This window comes from Malania oleifera, chromosome 1 (genome assembly GCF_029873635.1).
Source record: "Malania oleifera isolate guangnan ecotype guangnan chromosome 1, ASM2987363v1, whole genome shotgun sequence".
Taxonomy (NCBI): domain Eukaryota; kingdom Viridiplantae; phylum Streptophyta; class Magnoliopsida; order Santalales; family Ximeniaceae; genus Malania; species Malania oleifera.
The window spans coordinates 107,444,126-107,459,790 of NC_080417.1; the positions used below are offsets into that span (position 1 = coordinate 107,444,126).

At 35.1% G+C, this 15,665-nt stretch overlaps 1 protein-coding gene across 3 annotated transcripts; it reads right to left on the reverse strand.

The window, feature by feature from the left end:
• On the reverse strand, positions 1-10,143 carry LOC131165981 (uncharacterized). 3 transcript variants are annotated; one of them, XM_058124194.1, is made up of 5 exons: positions 6,486-10,134; positions 5,929-6,197; positions 4,249-4,589; positions 3,993-4,170; positions 1-2,547 (listed from the first exon to the last, which is right to left on the reverse strand). In XM_058124194.1, exons 1-5 carry the CDS (start codon positions 9,852-9,854, stop codon positions 120-122), a joined length of 6,585 nt encoding a protein of 2,194 aa, XP_057980177.1. In that variant the 5' UTR covers positions 9,855-10,134; the 3' UTR covers positions 1-119. The 3 variants fall into 3 exon arrangements, with proteins under 3 accessions (XP_057980177.1, XP_057980182.1, XP_057980169.1); XM_058124199.1 differs by having other exon boundaries at positions 3,993-4,589; positions 6,486-8,675; positions 9,020-9,094; XM_058124186.1 differs by having other exon boundaries at positions 3,993-4,589; positions 6,486-10,143.
• Between the last annotated feature and the right edge of the window lie 5,522 nt (positions 10,144-15,665).

Here is a 15,665-nt window from a genome sequence, read left to right on the forward strand (position 1 = left end):
TGAGACCAAATTTCCCTACTATAATATACAACTCATTGTTATAAATACAAAGAATTCAATCTCCCTTGGCGAATCTTTATCCTCTCAGAATCACTCTTTTGTATTATACAAACTAGATCTTACCCAAGAAGAAAATAAGGATCAAAATTATCCCATGCATCATCTCCCCTTGTTTCGGGGATATAGTGGTCAATGGTGCCATTGAACACTTTCTCATGTACTTTAATCACTAGCAAATAAAGGTTATAAATTAAGGGGTTTCGGAGAAATGGGTTGATAGTTTTTCCAACTTCAACAACATCACGTATCAGAGGTCTTCCATCCTCAGTTCCTACACTGAAAATGCATTTAGAGAGGGCATAAAAGCCAAGCAAACTCACATAAAGTGGCAAAAATGTATCCTTGTGATTGCCCACACCCCCAATCCAATCAACTCCGCTCTGTATTTCACTATGATCCTTAGCAAAGCCCACCAGCTGATTGGCGAAATTTGTTCTCCACTCGAGCAGAAAATTCCATACCGAATGTTTGTCAGTGAAATCCACCCAAGATTTTGAAACTGGAAGCTTCTCCAAATGGAAACAACATATCTGACTGATCAACAATTTTTCTTCATGATGATTATCAATTTCTTTGTCAAAAACTCGTCTGACAAGATCTCCTCTGGATACAACATAATTTGTGGCATTGAGGACCCATCGTGAAAGATGATTGAAGTACTCAAGCCAGTGGCCAAAAATTGAAGACAGAAACTCAAAACTCAATTCAATTACTTTTTCCACTTGTGTTGGAACTGCTCCAGCCCCCAAGTTTCTTCCATATTGCTTGGATGCAAAACAATTCTGCACATGAATGGCAAGTCTCTTTCTGACGCCAACGTCCTCATCCTCCAGCAGCTGGATACATACGAACCATGTATCGAGTATCATACAAGCATAAATAGTAACAGCTTCTTTTGGCTCAAAAGAAGAACATTGATTTGCAGATGGGACTTTGTCACTGACGAGATGGGAACCAACAACCTCAGCTTGCTCCAACAAACCACATGCAACCATGGATTCAGCAGCCGCTTTGCGCATGTTTACTGGCTCAGATGAGGCACTGCATTGTTTAATTAGATTACAAAAGTAATTGATGCGTTCGTACAAGTGATCCAATCTGTGCAATTCAAATTTTCTATTTTCGATGCTTTCCTTCCTCCCAACATCAGAAATAACATAACTCGTAAAGGATTGTGAAAACTGCTTTATGCATATCCCCATGCAGCAGATAAGAATTTCCCGAATTTTTTGATGTCTTGCACGCTCAAACAATGAGACCAATTCATCCCAAAACAAAACCACAGAATCAGAGTCCATGTCACCAACATAAATTGCACCTGTGCATTTTTGGTCATCCATTTTCTGAAATTGCAGCAAATTCCAAGTGAAAAGAATCCTCAGAAGGTAATGCGTACATCGGTGGTTCTTCTCCCTGGTTAGGAGATTCATCAATGTCGCCTGGAGGTTGGTCTTGGCCCAGCAATGAATAATCTCTGTTCCATGACTAGATTGATAGTTGGCTCCATGAATAGAATCTGTTGACTTTAGGAACTGAAGAAGCCACTTCAATGTAGCAAGTCGAACTTCATATGATTTATCTGACAAGCAGAGAATCAGTCTTTCTTGAAGCCCATCAAAAGCATTTTCCATTTCAGGTAGATTCATCAAATTTGGAGTCGGTGGACAATATCTTTGTGGCATGTGGAGAACTTCTTGTTCCATCTCTTTAGATGCTTGAAATACACAACTGAAATAGGAAATGGCCGCTTGTTTGCGTAATTCTGCTATAGTTGGGTCATAATATGAAGACCTGGAAGTGTCCACATCTAAGCATTCTGAAGATAACTCCAGAAGAAGATTGTAAATGACACCAAAATTTTTGCTGGTCTGACATTTTCTTACAATACTGAGCATTTGATCTAGCACCACTAGGAAAGATGTATTGAGAGTTGGACATGGGCACAATTTGGGGCTCCCAATCCACGAACGCACCACAATAATCTGAATCAGGTCACCTAGAATCTTATCTTTCTTGGAGAAATCAGCCAGGTTTCTACAATTGGTATCTAGAAGAGAACCTATCTGCAAGAGCATTCCATGAATGGAATTAAAGGAAGCATGGGAGGTCAAGCTGGATGATGCTCCAGTGGTTGTCATTTGGTTCTCTATACAAGGCAACTCAGAGGCAATATTGAGCAAGACACTTGGCAGTTTCTCATTAGATACCAGGCCTGTTAAAGCTCTCGAAGCAAGTATGCGTACTCTTAGATTACTTTGGGTTGAGCACCTCCTAATGAATGGCATATACAAGAAAGGATCCAGGGAATCTCCGGCTTCACTTGCCATTGTAGAAGGCTTGAGCCTGGATAAAAGTATTAGAATAGGGCACAAGCTTGGATGCACAACACTCGCCAAGTTGGAAACAGAATTTTCAGAAGATCCATCTCCAAGGAACTCAGTTGCAGCTCTCAGCTCATTGAATAGAAACGGATGCAGGGAAGGATACCTAGAAGTAAGAAAATCCCAATAAATTGATGCTCAACAAGCATGCTACTATAATTTAATACAACGAAGAACCATGGCAATAAGATTAATCACAATATCAATCACAATCAATATAGGAGAGAACCAATCAGGGCCCAGATAGTCCATGCCCTTTATCATAACAGGGCTCCCTAAACCACTACACAGGGATTTTAAGATTATTTAAGAAGTGAAGGATTAAAATATTATTGATGCCACCACCATACAACTATGTGATGTCTAAAAAGAAGACCAAAAAACATATAAATTAAGCAATGGTAGTAAAATGACAGATGGACCAAATTTAATCTTCTCCTGATATTTAAATTGTTTTTTGTGTCAAAGTTGCAGGAGCAACAGAAGGTATATCTATACATGCCAGATTAAGAACTACTGATCGAATGCCAAGGCAGAGAGGGACTGAGCTGGGGGCAAGACAGGCAAAAATAGGTCACAGAGGGTTCCATGATTCTAAGGCTGATAAGCTGTACATGTAAAATGTACAGCATAAATTACTATTATATTTGAAAGTGGACAAAAATTTACATACACAAGTGTACCTTGTTCTTTTTCATTCTCAAAACCTAACATTAGTTTTCTTAATCAGACCAATTTTTTAATCTTTTACACTTCTTTCATATAAAGAGGAGGTCGCCAATGATCAAATTCAGTGCAAAGGTTAAAAATTCCCACTGGACCTACAGCTTACTGAAGCGTAATGATTATTAAAAATTATTTTAATTATATCATAAAACATAGAGCTAATTTAAATGAATACATATAGGTTATTTTAAAATATTGAGATTACATTGAGAATTCATCAATGGAAACACAATATCCTGAATATGATAGCTAAAAGCAATTATTTTAATTATGCAATGCATCCTATCAGGTTGAATTCATTAGACAGTCAAAAAGCCCAACCAAAATGAAGTTCATCTATAATCAGGTTGTTTTAGGTCAACCTGTTCATTATGTCACCTCTCTCTCCCTTGTACTCTCAATCTCCTTTACTATGCACGTGTGTGCACTTGCAGTATAAAGCAACCAAAATTTTGTTCAACACTTTTCTTTAAATCAAGTGGGTACAGATGCTTTTGAGTACATTTGACCAATTACTAATTCAACACTTGAACTCTATTATCATATCAATTTCTAAGGCAACATTCTGACCTCAGAGTCATGGAAAGCCTGAGCAGAGAATGGGAAAATTACAAAATTAAAAACCTCCTGGCTGCTAGCACAAACATAAATTACATTACATGAATTTTCAGAAAAATTCAAAGAAACATTTATTTGACACCAGCTAAACTTCACACAAACTCTGGGAATGGTGCAACTTTCTGAAATTCTACAGAGATCTAACACACACAAAAATAAAAGGGAAAGAGAAAATGAAATCAAATTAAAAATCAAGAGAAATCATACCTATGAAAATATTCAAGCCCAGTTAACGCATGACGTGCAGATTCTCGCTTTTGTACATTGAGGAATCCAATCATGCGACGAACCAATGCAGTGTATGCAAGACAAGCACTATTCCTCACCTCCCAGTACTGTGAAGAAAAAGAACGTATTGCAATAATCAAAGCCTCCGCAGCAAAACCTGAAGTATCAGCTGCTAGGTTGGTATCATTGAAAGCAGCTCTAAGGACATTGAATGCATGTACAGTTGGAACAACACCTTCATCTCGAATTTTTGAGGTTTTTTCGTTCACATTTGTGTCCAGTGAATGTCCAGAAATGATTTCTTTGTTTGCTTCTACTGATAAACTCTTGTGTGAGCCATCTTTTGCCCCACTGGCTTCAGTTGTATCCAGCAAAGACCTGTCAGCTACATCTATTAGCCACCGCAAAGCCCATGGAAGGAGTTTCTTTGGTGTGCCTTCTGGTTCTGAGAGAAAAAAAGCAATAAAAGCTGCAGGAATGCCAGCACTTCTCCTCAGGAGATCATCCACTATTTGTCCCTTGGCCACAGTTCTTTCCATGAGTTGCTCCATCCATGATTCTGTCAACCTGCAAAGTCTGAGAAGGTAGAGTAGAGACCACCTTAGAAAATGAGCTCAAATAAATCTCTAAAGATAATATATATATATATATGTGTGTATGTATGTATGAATCTATGAATGTATGAATGATAATGGAGTGACCTAGCCTCATAAATTAACTGGCTACCTCCAGGACACATAGTGCAGCAATGCCCACCATTAGCATCCACTTAAAGACGATTGATCCCTCAAGGAATCAAACTAATTCCAGGTTGACAGTTCATCCCAGGACTTGTCCTTACCACTGTGCTTGCCCTTATCATCCAGCCACATTGTTTAAATATTAAAAACAGTCTGTATAAGATTTTTTAAAGAAAATGTTCCAGCCAAATATTAAATGTTGTTTATGTTTATGTTTAATTTGGTACCTTGTAATTAAGTATATATTAAAAATGATTTATGCTAAATGTGCTTTACATGGCCAAGTGTCAAATGGCTGGCACATTGTTAAAATGTTGAACGTGTTTTAAGTGAAATTTTGTTTGCCATTTGTTCATTCAACCAGAATGGTTCCCAGTATAACTTCTTTGAAAACAACAGTAATAATCATGGCCACATAATAAGGAGCCAACTAACATATTTTAAAGAGAAGTTGCAACATTAAGCCTAGTGGTGCAATGTTAATTAAATTATAAATTACATCTTCTGCATATTAAGTGGTGTTTGTATAGCTGAGTGTCAAAAGGCAATGAGAAGAAAGTATAATAAGAAACTTAATAACATAATTTAAATACTGGTACATTGCACAGGATTACAATTAATTAGGTTCAAAAGGTAAATTCAGGCGTATACGAAAGAAAATTTACTAATATATGTAAGGATAAATTATAGTTCATGACATAAACATATCTTGATCATATAAGATTTGAAAAAGTCATGTTTACGGGTAATAAAAATAAAAAACCATTGGATGTCCAGAAAACAGTCAAAAACTTTTAGCTACACTTTTTTATCTCAAAGAAAATATGAATTTTCTTTTTACCCCTGTTTCGAAAAATGAACAATAGATTTAGGAAATTTACAAATAGTCCAAAAAGAACAAGAGATGGGGAAATGGCAGGTAAGAGTAGGTGTGTGCCTATTTTTCTCCCTTCCCTCGTTAAAAAGCTGGTACTAGAAAGGAAGAATGTTATAGTCTGTTATGTTAAGAACCTCTTTGAAGTTGCGTTCACCTCAATGAAAGAAATCAAACCAAGGAATACTGTCAATCTTCAAGTTTAAAAGGGAAAAACAATATATTAAGGGGTTTAGTCCATTAAACTAGAAAATTAACTGCTATAAACTTGTAAGCAGACAACATGAGCAATTAGGTATACCTTGGATCATTTGAACAAAGTAACCGATTGCAAAGAGCTGTAAATCCAGCCCTTGTCTTATCTATAGCACCATTATGCTTCATTTTCAGAAGCACCTCCAAGAAGTGGCCCCCAATTGTCTCAAGTTGGTTCAAATCAAGCACCATATCAGATATCATTGTTGTTGCAGTATCAGCAGCACCAGAAAAATTGTCGTGTGACATTGATGAATCTGGAATTTCACTTGGCAAAGGAATTTTTCTTATGATGGTTCCCAGAAGAAGACTCACCTGAAAAGTAAGAAATATTCCAACTTCATATTTTTCTGTTCATTTGTGTACCTCAAGAAATCAACAAGCCAAAGTATGCACAATCTTCCTCAATCCTAAATATTAGCTACTTAAAGGATATATCAACTACAAATCCAATTTCTAGGCATCAGATAATTTGTTTGTAGCTCTGTGCACAACTGACTCTGTCAGTGAAAAGGATAAAATAACACTGGCAAGCATTATAAGCTGCACTCAATGGACAAAGTCAACAAACAGTAATCAAAAGAAAGTCAATAAGAAAATTACCTCCTTCATAGCAAGCCAGCAACCAATCATAACAATCTGTTCAGGTGGTCTGACATCCTGTAAAGGTTTTGAATTTTTAACATCCTGTTCTGACGAAGACACAGGCATATTGGTCTCAAGGGGAACCCCCAAGTCATATGTATCACCATCAATCATATCATCTGTGTCCTCGGGCAGATACCAAGCATCTGAAGAAACCACCCAAAGCGCCAATGACGTAATCCGCATGACCAACTCTAAGAGCATCTCCAATGCACATCTCATCTCAGAGATATTTGACAAGATAACCTCAGAATTCCAATCCAATTCCTCAAAAGTGTATCGAAGAGTAAGCAATATGCCATGAACAAAGCTATCCCTGCATGCTTCAGAAAGATCTTTCTCTCCTTCCTCAACAACAAAATGTAACCAATTGATCAGTGATTTTATATATTCAATCAAAGGGTAGCTACCTTTGCAAATTTGATGATCCCTGCTTAACATTTTCGACTGAGAATGAAAAGAAACGTCATTGATCGAGGCCCTGACCATCCATCCAAGCTCCACCACATACTTCTTGAATACAAGCCTCAAAGTCAGCGCTCCAGCATCACTTTCTCTAACGCGTGGACTGCATACTAATTTCTCGGCCCATATAATTACTTTCTGGACCATCTCTGGACTTGAGATTCCAGGAAGTGGGGTAGGAAATTGAATCAATATGCGGAAAGAGCTCTCCCTCAGCCTGTCCCAACTATCAATTATTGACCCAACCAACAACAAGGTTGAATCAGGTAAAGTTAATCCTTTATTGTAAGGATAAAGACATTTATCAGGAGAAACACAACAACCCTCTCCCTCTGCAGGAGGTATTATAGACCAAACATCAACCATTATCAAGATGAGCTCCATGGCCATTATTTTTCTCTCATATGGAGCAGAGGGATAGCATGAAAAAAACAGAAAGCAACTCAACCACTTCATATAATGAAAAAGATCTTCTGCTCTGCTGTTTGCAATTTCCTCTGTTCTGTTATACTGATAGACTTCACTATTGTTGCTGAATCCAGTGGGTCTCCAATTCCCCTGCTTAAATTGTCTCTCCAAAGCTGTACGAACCCGAGAAAAGAACTTTCTAAACAAGCTTGTCCACTTCATCTGAAAAGCTGTAGAGCAACATCTCATGTTCAGCGGCACTGCTTCTTTCATCAAGCTGAGCTCTAGATGGGAAGGCAAACTAGATGTCTTTGGATTTAATAAAAGCAATTCTGCAGCATCTATACGGAGAGATTCATCAACATGGGTCAGTGCCAGCACTAGCCACTCAACTCGGACTTTAATGCTTATCCCCTTTATGCAGACAAGAGCATAAAGATCAATATTATCTTTTCCCACCCTACTCTCTTCTTGACTCCTTGAATTTTTATCCAACCAATCAATATCCCCTTCAATCAATGCAAGCAAGCGAGAGCCCTTGAGCAACGACACTAAAATGGCCACTCTTTCTCCAACTCCTAGATCCATGTTTGTGCCACTAAGTTCAGGATAAACCAGTCCAGCGTCTTCTGCCTTTTGTTCAGCAGAGATAAATTCAAGCATTGGAAATATACAATCCGCATCCATTTCAAGTAAAACTGGCAAAGTGTAGGTGTTTAGATTTGAGCGGAGCTTGGAAATTCCAGAAGCAAGTCCATACAAAAAGGGAGGTAAGCAATGTCCCCTATAAATTGCATAGCCCCTTTCAATGCCATCACTGCCCCAACACTCATCCCGTAAATACTCAAGAAAACACTTCAGGAATGATGTGGCAGCAGAGCAAACATCATCATCAATGTATGCATGTATTGTTTCAAACAGCAAGTTGGGATTCATATCCAAAACAGCCTTTGCTCCCAACCTCTTCGTCAGAGAAGCTAAAGGTACATATCTTCCCTTGCAACGTGGCCCCAGCCGGAGAAGATCAGCTGCAATCTTCCGCAAGAATGATTTTATTCTCTCACTACCCTCTGCCCAATGGAGGGTGGATTGAATGTCCAAGAAAAGATCAAAAATGAGATGAACTTGTTTGACTGTCTGACTTAGAGGATCTTCCAGGTTATTCCATATAACCCTCAATATGCGAGTTCCCATGCCCTCTGGGATTGGGTCATAATTTTCTATAGGATTAGCAAGATTAGCTAACAGAGAAGTCTTTATTTGTTGCAAGCAGATCTGCAACACAGTCAATGCATGAAAGTTAAAATGGCTATCAATGGGGTTTTCACAGTAGTTACATAGCTCAGGCAAAATTCCATCATATAGAATAGTCTGAACCAGGTTACAACCATTTTTCGGATCCTCAAAACCAGTCAAATTATCTTTCAATACAGAAAAATGGGTATTGAGTACTGTCCTTGAAACTGCTGTGAGAATTCCTCTTATCAAGCACAGTCTACTCAATACAGATAAATTGCCAATCTCATAATATACATCCCCATTATACGGAACTTTCAATAAAACATCCTGGAATTCACGCCTACAACTAATAGAGCTACAAGTTTTTTGATAAAAAATACCTTCCATGATAAAAACACCCAGCACCTGAGGGTCGAGACATACTTGAATTGCTGCACAGAAACTCACGCCTGCAGCCACAAAGCAATCCCTTGAAAATGCGGATGATTTCAATATATTTAAGATTGTAGTCACAATACTTTCCAAAACATTGGAATGTTTAGGAACCAAACCACTTTCAACACTCTCCAAATCCACAAACTTCGAGGGAAACCGCTGAAGCAAGTAATACAAACACGACAAAGCCTCCTGGCATTGTTCCATAACAATAGGCGAAGGCCGAGACCAACCAATAGTCTCCGAAACCACAGCATTCAAACCAAACAGTACGTCCAAAGCCACCAATATAGCACACTCCTCCACAACTTCCACTAAATACCCCAACTTGGGCGAACTCATCATCGACAATGCCGCCCGCGACACGCAAAACCTCTTGCCTTTCCCACCACCATACTCCTTGCAAAGCGACCGAAAGCACCCACCAATCAAAGACTGAAAATTTCGATTCTTGGCGAGCACGGAAACCAGAGTTCTGTGCAGGGGAAGTGAATTCTCGAGAAAGAGAATCTCCAAGTAAAACCTCGCTGCCATAGACACCAAACCCTCTTCGCCATTCCCCAGTAAATCCCCAAAAGCTGAGGCTACATTCTTCGCATGATTGACTTGCGCATAAGTGGAATTAAGAGAAATCAATTCCTTCAGTTCGAGGAAAAATTTTGAAGGTGAAGGTGAATCTGAAGTCAATGAGTTTAAAGATTCAACGTAAGAGTGGGGGAAAAATACGGCGCTATAAGTGTAACGATGCCGGTGCTGCAAGGCTCGCCATTTTGCAGACATGTTCAAATCTTCAAGCTCCAATGATTAGGTTCAAAAATAAACTTAGATTTCAGCTAAAGGATTATTCAACGAGTGAAACCTAAGCTTGTCGTGCGGATGATTCAACGAGTGAAACTTAATATTGTTTTGCGGATGATTCGACGAATAAAATTTTTAGCGTTTGAAGCTTGTTAACCTGAAAAAGAAGAGGAGGAGGAGGAGGAGGAGAGGAGGAGGAGGAGGAAGAAGAAGAAGAAGAAGAAGAAGAAGAAGAAGAGAGTTGAAACAAACAGCAAAGGAGGCGGCTTTTGTCTCCGTCAATTCAGGCTTTAGGGGTTAGAGCCGTAGCAGGGGATTAGGGCAATCACTGTAAATATTTTGCTGTGAATTACGGTTTTATACCCCCATAAACTAATTTTATAAAAAATTATATTCATCATAAATTTCATAATTTACATTTAATCTGTTAACAAAATATAATATAAAATTATATTAAAAATTAGTCCAATGAATAAGCAATTCTCAACAACAAATTTGCAAGTGCATGAAGAAAAAATTTCAGAACAACTTAAAATTTCATTCAAATATAAATATTTTTTTAAAAATATTTTAGTTTTTTGTCTCAAAGTCAATAAAAGATATTTAATCAAAATATGCTTCAAGGTATTCTAATTCTTGTTGCATTTCTCTCGAAATATTCACAAGAATTAGGGTGGACAAGAAAAAAAAAATCAAACAAAACTAAATTGAAAAAGTTGATTAGTTATTTTTTCAATTTGGTTTCAATTCGGAATTTTTAAAATTTTGGGTTAATGATTCGGTTTTGATTCAGCTCATTCAATGACCACGATTATCAATATAAATATAAATTAGTTACATTAATGAGACATTTAAATTTTTGCTCTCATCTGACGACCCGAAAAAAAAAATCATTCAATTTCTCTGATATCACTTATAATAACCTATTCACATTATAATAATCACTGAAATAGACAACGGAAGACCTTAAATGCAAATTATCAGAGTACTAAACTATCCCAATATAACAATATCAATCAACTACCACAATAAAGATTTGAACTCATTACAACATAAATAATATAATATAATTCTAAACACGACATTCTATCCCAATCACGCTTCATTGCGCTACTCTGATACTATTATACTCTACATGATATCTGAAAAATATTGAATGATCATGGGGTGAAACACCTCTCAATAAGACAGAATAGATTATTGTCAGTGTGTGGTAACATGAGTTCTGGTATTGCATAAATATAACTTTTAAATAATTAACTTTAATTGATAATATCACATAAATCTGTACTCACACCTATATCTCTGGAAAATACATACTTTGTCATAAGAAGTTTCCCTATATGCGTAAATCATCTGATATATATATATACATAAAATAATTTCCCTTGATGGACAATCATATAATATCATGTAATAACCACACACGATAGGGTTGTACGACCCGTAGGTGGGACTTAGCAATGGTTGGCCTACCACGTTAACCCAAACATAACACGTCTGTAAGTACAATTGGCCTACCCAGCCTGATCCGAACTGTCAGGGGGTAATCTACTCTTCTCTTAGCACAATCAACTATCCATACACCAACACTCTATCTGAGTAGTGTGGTGGCACTAACTGATTTGACTAGCTACGATACCATGCTTTGAATATAATTAGTCCATCAGGGTTCTTATACCATATAATACTGTCTATTCATGTAATAAAATTGATACATGACTTCATTTCATAAAACCTATCTAATTACTGTCATATAAATATGTCTGAATATTGTCATATCATAATTTTGCCTGAATACTATCATATCATGATTCTGTCTGAATACAATCATATCATGAATATGTCTGAATACTGTCATAACATAAATCTATTTGAATACTGTCATATCAGATAATATCATAAATCTGTCTCGAACATATTTTGTCATAAATCTGTATAAAATCATACTTTGTTCTGTATCTTCATAAAATATTCTGACATGCTTATCTATACAGTAAATATAACCTAACTCATGCCACACAATTTGAATGATAATTCATAATATAATAACTACCTGAGAAATATATATATATATATATATATATATATATATATATATTGCTGAAAATTAGGGTATGATTAATTTCATTTATTTAATTTAATTCCATTATATTTTAAGAAAACCTGATATACTCAAATCCTTGCAATTTAATTTAATTTCAAATTATTCTCAAAAATCTGATTTAATCAAATCACTACAGTTTAATTTAATTCCAAAATATTCAAAAAAATCTGATTTAATCAAATCCATACAGTTTAATTTAACTCAGACATATTTTTAAAATAAAATCTGATCATAGATATACTTAACTTCACATACTCAATTTAAATCGGGCATATATTAGATAGCATAAATCTAATTAAATTCATGTACTCAAATTTAATCAGAAAATATTTTTAAAATAAACCTGACATAATCTATTCCCTTTACCTTAACCCTAGAGTGGTACCAACGACGTCCCAACGACAAATCCACTCCGATTAAAGTGTTCAAGAGCGGAGCTAGTACCCAGATATGATGTTCGTTTTTCAATTTGACCGGGAAATGAAGAGAAATCTTAAAGAGAGAGAGAGAGAGAGAGAGAGAGAGAGAGAGAGAGAGAGAGAGAGAGAGAGAGAGAGAGAGAGAGAGAGAGAGAAGGAGAGAGAATTTCTATAGTGATCCCAAAAAAATAATTAAATTAAAATTAAAATTATTTAATTGATTAAATAATTTAATAAATAATAAATAATTATTATTCACTTAATAATATAATATAATATAATAATATTATATATATATATATATATATATATATAAAAGTTATAACTTCCTCAAGATTACAATTTCTCCGTCTCTTTCCACAATCCCTCTCCCTCTCTCCTCGATTTTTTCGATCAAACGTGCGTCAATCGAAGAATGGAAAATACTCCTGCATTCTATTCTCTGCCACCAACATTTTAACTAAGTGGATTTACCGTAGGAGCGTCGTAGGTACCACTCATAAGGTGAAGTAAGGGGATTAAATTATGTCAGAATTTTTTATAATTTAACCGATTAAATTATAACATGAGATTGTAGGAATTATATATCCGTTTTTCTGAATATTTTGGTATATAGAGATGGGATTTTGGATTATTACTATTATTATGAATTGATTAAATTGGTATTTGTGAGTTTAAGGATTTTATAATAATTATTATTTTAAAATTGAACCGATTGAATTAAAGTATATGATCTTACTGAGTGTATTAGACTATGATTTTATTAATTAAATATGTGGCATGATATTATTTCATATTATTGTATAAATTAAACCTGTTGAGATCATGGGAATTGTTGATAGTAATGTCGGTAGACCTTTATGAATATGGTACCATGATATTATGCAATTGTATATTAGAGAGATATGTTTGGTGATATCAAGGCAAAGGGGGACACGATCTTGATTGTGAGACCTGATCCTCAGGACTTAGCCAAGGGTTTGCTGGTGGGAGATGACAAGACATAACGCCTCACAGTGAGTGTCTGGGTATGCATCAGATGTGGTCACCGAAAGATAGAATTACTTATACGTAAACATGATTCAGGGAATGAGAAGAAAGAAATATTGGTTTATGGAACTGTTTAGTTGTTTTATATGTAAACATGAATGTTACAATATTAAATGTCATTTATATACATTTGATACATTAAAACTCATTGGTCACACAGTAATAATAATTTATTTCATCTTTAATGAGAAGTGTCTCACCCCATTATTATCAAATATTTTTCAGATGCCCTATGGAGAGAGACAGGAATTAGAGTAGCGCAGCGGAAGCGTGGTTGAGGTTAGAAATAGTAGTTTAGATTAATAATTAAATTTGTTATTTATGATTTATCTTAAAATTTCTAAAAATATATTTAAATTTATTATTGGATATTTTTTTGTAATAAAAAGTTTTTAGTACTCTGGTATATAAATATTGAGGTCTTCCGTTGTATAATTATTTGGTATCAGAGATTTAATTATTTTTAAATAACACTTCGAACCCCAGTTTCGAGTTCAAGGCGTTACAGTTTCGGCTATTCAATTGAATTCTCCTTTGAAATTCAATGAGGAAGCTTAAAGAAGAAGCTTTCTTATGTTAACTTATTATTATTATTATTATTATTATTATTATTATTATTACATTATATATATTACCTTTGCATGGATAAGGAAATGAACTGGAGATTTCTCAATCTCCTGGTATCCCTAAACTATAATATATATATATATATATATATATATATATATATATATATATATATATATCTAGTTGCAAATAAGTATTATCTTATTATTATAATATTATTTATCTATTTTATTATTTTTCTATTTAATTAATAAATATTTTTTTTAATATTATTCCATTAATCTTGTATATATATTTTTGGATTCATTACATTCTCTCATCCTTATAAAAATTTTGTTTTCGAAAATTGCTACATATAACTCCAAATAAAATTCATCGTTAACTCAACAAATTTTGAGTTAATCTCGTAAACAACTCTATTAAAAACCGATAACTAACACGAACCGATGGATTGTACATCCTGGTTTAATGCCCCTTGCTTCAGCATCAATACTCAACAACTTTAATTCTCATTTCCAGTTCCCAAAGATCTAACTCCAACATAACATTTCTCCCTTTATCATCCTATAATTCCAAATAAAATTCTTTCTGAATAAAGAGGTATTTAAGACTTTTATCGTCTGAATATAGTTCAAATTTGTTTCCATATATATATTTGAACACTATAATTTTAATGTAAACATAATAGCAGCTAATTCCAAGTCGCCGGTTGAATAATTGCGCTTGTGAGGCTTTAAGTGTCATGATCCATAGGCAACCACCTTTTCCTTTTTGCATCAATACACATCCCAATCCATTCAAGGAAGCATCTATGAACACAACATAACGATCCTCATTAGTTGAAAGAGTTACTGTTGGAATTATTGTTGATTGATGTTTTAATTACTAAAACTCTCATTCTCATTCTTCACTCCACACAAATTTCTTTCCTTTCCTTGTCAACTTAATCAGTGGCACAGACATTCTAGAAAAATTCCGCACAAACTTGCGATAGTACCCTGCCAAACCCAAGAAGCTATGAATATAAGCCACATTTTTAGGGGTTTTCCAACTCAATACAATATAAACCTTAATAGAATCAATAGATAACCATTCTTTGATTATGATATGACCCAAAAAGTGTCATGATCCATAGGCAACCACCTTTTCATTTTTGCATCAATACACATCCCAATCCATTCAAGGAAGCATCTATAAACACAACATAACGATCCTCATTAGTTGAAAGAGTTACTGTTGGAATTATTGTTAATTGATGTTTTAATTACTAAAACTCTCATTCTCATTCTTCACTCTACACAAATTTCTTCCCTTTCCTTGTCAACTTAATCAGTGGCACAGACATTCTAGAAAAATTCTACACAAACCTGCAATAGTACCCTGCCAAACCCAGGAAGCTATGAATATAAGCCACATTTTTAGGGGTTTTCCAACTCAATACAATATTAACCTTAGTAGAATCAATAGATAACCATTCTTTGATTATGATATGACCCAAAAATTTTGCACTAGTTGTCCAGAACTCACATTTCCCATTTAGCATATAACTGATACTCTCATAATGTTTGTAAAATTAATCACAATTGTTGTTCATGCTCTTCTTGAGTCTTTGAATATATCAAAAATCATCCATTAAAACTATAATAAATT